General features: G+C 39.5%; 1 protein-coding gene across 1 annotated transcript; it reads left to right on the plus strand.

Annotated features, from left to right (window-relative positions):
* Positions 1-2050: 2050 nt before the first annotated feature.
* lhfpl5b (LHFPL tetraspan subfamily member 5b) lies at positions 2051-3880 on the plus strand (the record flags this gene model as incomplete). The annotated part of the gene is made up of 2 exons (XM_079238875.1): positions 2051-2459; positions 3633-3880. 2 exons carry the CDS (start codon positions 2051-2053, stop codon positions 3878-3880), a joined length of 657 nt encoding a protein of 218 aa, XP_079095001.1.
* Between the last annotated feature and the right edge of the window lie 2156 nt (positions 3881-6036).

Below are 6036 nucleotides of genomic sequence, written 5' to 3' on the forward strand. Positions count from 1 at the left end.
CATTTGTGAATTTATAAAGCACAAAATAACATTTATTTTAAAAAAAAAAAAAGCACTTTGAACCTTTTCAGAACATGGTTGTAAAAGGTGATTTACACCTGTTTTACCTCACAAAATCAATGCATAAAATGGCTGAATGAAAATAAATGCTTATTTACTTGCTTTCTTTGCACCATCTGTGATATTTTATGTAAAGCACTTTAAATTGTTGTACATAAAATGTGGCATACAAATTAACTTACTTTGCTTTGTCTATTTTTATTTATTTATTTATTTATTTATTCATTCGATAGGGTCAAGTATGCTCCATGAACGATATATACTGCACATACTGCAACATTTTAGCCAAGGCTAATGTTCAATGCCCATCCTTAGTTGGGTTTTTACACAATACAAGAAAGTATTCACAGTACATTATAAAAAATAAATAAATTTTAAAAAATTAAAAATGCAAAAATAAAAGTATACACACATATGTGCCTTTATATATACATACAAACAGATACGTAAATAAACACCAAAATGTAAAATTAAGTCAAACACATTTAAGGCTGTCAATAAAAATCTGTCAGAAATAGGGGCATTGTCAATGCATTTGATTTGTAAATGAAGTACATGTGCATTATGCCCACTAATATAACTACTTCTCATAAATACTAAATCAAGTTCTTTAGGAACAAGAAAATAATTAGGATTTTATAAAAAAAAAAATAAATTAAAAAAAATTCAGGCACTATTAAAACACAATGCTTTGGAGTTTCATCAGTCATCTGAGATCTTTACATCTAAGACACCACAATTTAGAACATTTTGTCTGTTTTCTCACAAAATAAACCCATTTCTCAAAAACACAAAGAGACAAACAGGTTTATGGAATATCATGGAGTATACTCTCAGCCTGAGTCTATTTTCGCCAGAGTGATATTGTTTTACATTTTACTATATTTGTCTTTCCATTCATCCTAAATCAAGCCCTTAATGTGGCACCCCCACAATGTCACCCTGTCTTACTGTATGGCCTTTTGGACATTTGCCCTTTAGTAAAAAAAAAAAAAAAAAAAAAGCAGCACAGCACTGATGGGTTAGGATTATGATTAACTAAAAGGCTGACAATTCACTTGTTACTAATGAGCTTGTCCTTGAAACTCAGTTTGTCTGGCCAGTCAGAGTTAGAGAGTTGATATTTTCAAACCACATCCATTCATATAGGTATGATGCCGAAAATGTTTCCTTGTAGATTGCTCTCCACCTCATTGCTTGGTTTTCATTCTGACATCAACTATAATCCATCAGACCTTATATACTGTACACATACGTGTTCCTCGTTAAATATGTCCAGCCTATTTAACCCTTCAAAGCCCAACCTTGGAACCAGTGGGCAGAGAAATCCAAATCTCTGAAATCTTTGTTTAGCCATTTAACAAAATCTTAAAAAACATTTTAACCTTTTTTTTTTTTTTTTTTTTTTTTTTTTTTTTTTTGGTATTTTCACCAATTGGGTCCAAATTTTTCTAGTGTAATCTTCTACTATCTGGTGTTGACCAGGGTGGATGAGAGCAGCATTATGTACAACAGGGTTTAGAGTAAAGTTTCTAAAGTTTCTAAAGGTTCTAAAGTTTCTATAAAAGATGCTAAATGTCTCAGAAACGGTATGTCTTGAATATGATACGTTTGGGTTTATAGAATTTAAGCACGAGCTGACTATAGAGAAGTTGTAGAGGAATGACAAGGACTACTGATAAGCGTCCATTCAACACGACATGTCGAGGTGGGGGCGTCCATTTGTGACGTAAAAGCGACGTCATCAAGTAGGGAGATGCGGTGCTGTCCAGGGTGCTGAATTCAGACCCGTCACTGGGGAAAAAAAAAAAAAAAGAAAAGCAGAGAAGAGTGTGTTTATGTGTGCGTAGTGTGGCGCGTGTGACACCTGGAGAATATGAAGTGAAAAACGGAATTTACAAACCTACTGAGGACAGACAGCTTTTAACTACAACTCCTCTGGAAGCTGTAAAAGTTCAACACAAACTTTGTTCCGCTTTCTGTCGCCAACATGGATCTGCTCTCAGCCCAGGAGGCCGCTGAAATCTACCACACCAACTACGTGAGAAACTCACGAGCCATCGGAGTCATGTGGGCCGTGTTCACCATCTGTTTTGCCATCATTACCATGGTGGTCTTCATCCAGCCCTTCTGGATCGGGGACAGCGTCAACACCCCGCAGGCAGGCTACTTCGGCCTCTTCCACTACTGCATCGGCAACGCACTGACCTCGGAGCTCACCTGCAAAGGCAGCGTCCTGAATTTCAACTCCATCCCATCCCCTGCCTTCAGAACAGCCATGTTTTTCGTTGGGACCTCCATGCTGCTGGTGGTGGGCACCATGGTGGGCTTCAGTTTGTTTTTCTTCTGCAACGCAGGAAACGTTTATAAGATCTGCGCGTGGATGCAGCTGGCTTCAGGTTGGTTTTAGTGCTGGTGATATTTTCCAAGTTTCTTTTCTTTATTCCGATGTTTATGACCATTCCTCGCTTATTCATGTACGGTTTATATCCAATCAACATTCTGCGAAATATGCTGCCTAATTTTGATTAGAACATCAGCTGACACACAAAACTAGATTTCCCTCCATTCAAATAGTAAGGTAGCCTACAATATGAAACACCGTGATGTGGCCCTGCTGAATAAAGAAGACTGTATACAACATGTTTCATTTTCATGGCAGAATTTTGTTACATTTGTAATAATTTTTTATCTCTTCTTCTTAGAGCACAAAACTACTTTCTTCTAGCAAGCCATTCAACTCCAGTTTGAACCAGATGTGTTGGGGCAGGGAAGCATGTAAATCCAAACCATGACAAATGGTTTGTTGTTCCAATGCAGGCCTAGGTGTGCAGCAACTGAACCCAAAGTCTTCCCAAGTGTGAATTTGAAGTTTGTAGAGGCTGGTTATATTCAGAGCTTTAGTTGGGGTTTCACATTGGTGACAGGTTTTCTTTCTTTCTTTTTGTCTTAAATCCTTTAGTTCCATCGGTACCTACACACTAGAACTCTGGTGCAAGTCTGGAGCAAGTGATAAAGTCATTCTGTCATGATCCGCCTTCGCACCTCTCTGGTTTCAAGCATGCTGTGTGGTTGTATTCTATGTGTTGTTCTTCACTATAGAAGTAAGAGATCCTGTTTCAGCCCAAACTCTGACACCTCTGGAGGTGGATTAGTTACATGGAACACGATAAGGTGTTGCTGGGCTGTTAACTGATATGAAAACTCCTCAAGAAACATACCACAGCCAAGAGACTTCACCATGATAAAAAAAAATTTAAAAAAAAAAAAAAAAAAATCTGTTAGATGCCAGTTCCATTGCAGATTTTATGGCATACAGTCTTCAAAAAGCAAGAAGCCCAGGGGAACATTTACTAGATGAAGAGCACTTAGCATGTAAGAACTTTTATCCAAACACATTGGCTCATCCAAACAGCTTCAAGCTCTCTCTGCTCTTTATAGAGGTACATCATGTTTTATCCTGTGCTGGGGGCTCCCAAGAACCTCTTTTATTAATCATTTATTAAAGTGAGAGAGTGCACAAGAGGTATTTATTGTAAGGTTCTGTTATTTTTGTGTCCCTCAAACTGTAGCTGTGTTGATGGTGATTGGCTGTATGATCTACCCGGATGGCTGGGACGCTCCAGAGGTGAAGAGGATGTGTGGCCAAAGGACAGATAAATACTCTCTGGGAAACTGCACAGTGCGCTGGGCCTACATCCTGGCCATCATCAGCATTCTGGACGCCCTTCTCCTGTCACTGCTGTCCTTTACACTCGGCAACCGGCAGGATAAACTGCTGCCAGAAGACTTTGAAATGGAGGGAGCAGGTGAGGGTTGAAGATTGATAAAGTCATAATGTTCATTCAGGACCCTTTTGCTTTCAAATATCACCGCTAAAAAGATGCCTTCTAGCCATTAAATCGATTTAGGGTTTCTGTAGTGATCTGAGCAAAATACAAATATGAAAAAATAAAATACTTTGAGTATCTCACAGGTTATTCGGTTCACTGGCAACAGAATTGCATATGAAAAAGGCCACAAAAAGGCAGAGTTTTTCAAAATATGTGGAAGGGTTAATTACTCTGAGAAGGATTGTCTGGCCACTATTGTTAAACACAGTTCAAATACAGCTGAACACATACTAAAGATTCAAACACTTGCTGCCATCTCTGGGTCAGAACTCATCTAGGTGGACAGGATTGAACTGGAAAAATGTCCTGTGTGGATCAAAAATTTAAGTTCTACTTGGAAATAATCCAGTTTCCTCTAAGCTAAATGTGAGGAAGTAACATCCAACTTGTGATCAGTGTACAGTTCAGAAGCCTGTTTCTGTGAATGCACAGGAGTGTATTGGCTCATATGGCATGGGTCACTTGCAAATCTGTGAAGACACCAGTAATCCCGAGAAAAATATTAAACATAAAACATTGCTTTTGGACCAACATAAGACATCCAGATGACATCTTTTGCAGGGAAGGGCCTTGCTTATATTGGAAAGACAACATACACTCTACACCTCCAACAGCACAGCTTGTGAGGCAGCTTGTAAATTTTTAAAACTGGCCGGCCTCCAGTCCAGACCTGTCAAACACTGAAAATAATTGGCACATTATTTTTGTGACAAAGGATGTTTGAACTGCTGGAGAAGCTGAATTCCAGTAATAAGAATGACAAAATACAAACCGGATTCCAAAAAAGTTGGGACACTTTAGAAATTGTGAATAAAAACTGAATGCAATGATGTGGAGGTGCCAACTTCTAATATTTTATTCAGAATACAACATAAATCACAGGTCAATAGTTTAAACTGAGAAATTGTATGATATTAAGGAAAAATATGCTCATTCAAAATTTCATGGTGTCAACAAATCCCAAAAAAGTTGGGACAAGAACCTATTAGAGGCTGGAAAAAGTCATTTGAGCATACAGCAAACACCTGGAAGACCAATCAGCACTAATCAGGTCAATTGGCAATATGATTGGGTATAAAAAGTGCTTCTCAGATTGGCAGTGTCCCTCAGAAGCCAAGATGGGTAGAGGATCACCAACTCCCACAATGTTGCGTAAAAAGATAGTGGAACAGTATCAGAGAGGTGTTACCCAGCGAAAAATTGCAAAGAGTTTGCAGTTGTCATCATCAACTGTGAATAATATCATCAGAAGATTCAGAGAATCTGGAAAAATCTCTGTGCATAAAGGTCAAGGCCAGAGAACCATACTGAATGCCCGTGATCTCCGGGCCCTTAAACGACACTGCATCAAAAACAGGAGTGCTACTGTGAAGGAAATCACAGCATGGGCTCAGGAGTACTTCCAGAAACCATTGTCAGTGAACACAATCCACCGTGCCATCCGCCGTTGCCAGCTGAAACTCTATTCTGCAAAGAAGAAGCCATTTCTAACAAAGATCCACAAGCGAAGACGTTTACACTGGGCCAGGAGTCATTTAAAATGGAGTGTGGCAAAATGGAAGACTGTTCTGTGGTCAGACGAATCACGTTTTGAGGTTCTTTTTGGAAATCTGGGGCGCCAGGTCATCGGGACCAAAGAGGACAGTGACAACCCAAGTTGCTATCAACGCTCTGTTCAGAAGCCTGATGGTATGGGGTTGCATGAATGCGTGTGGCATGGGCAGCTTGCACATCTGGAAAGGCACCATCAATGCAGAAAAATATATTCAGGTTCTAGAGCAACATATGCTCCCATCCAAACGTCGTCTCTTTCATGGAAGACCCTGCATTTTTCAACAAGATAATGCCAGACCACATTCTGCATCAATCACAACATCATGGCTGTGTGGGAGAAGGATTCGGGTACTGACCTGGCCAGCCAACAGTCCAGATCTTTCACCTATAGAAAACATTTGGCGCATCATTAAGAGGAAGGTCAGACAAAGAAGACCCAAGACGATTGAACACTTAGAGGCCTGTATTAGACAAGAATGGGAGAACATTCCAATGTCTACACTTGAGAAGCTGGTCTCCTCAATGCCCA

The sequence above is a fragment of the Telmatherina bonti genome (genome assembly GCF_933228915.1).
Source record: "Telmatherina bonti genome assembly, chromosome: 4".
NCBI lineage: Eukaryota > Metazoa > Chordata > Actinopteri > Atheriniformes > Telmatherinidae > Telmatherina > Telmatherina bonti.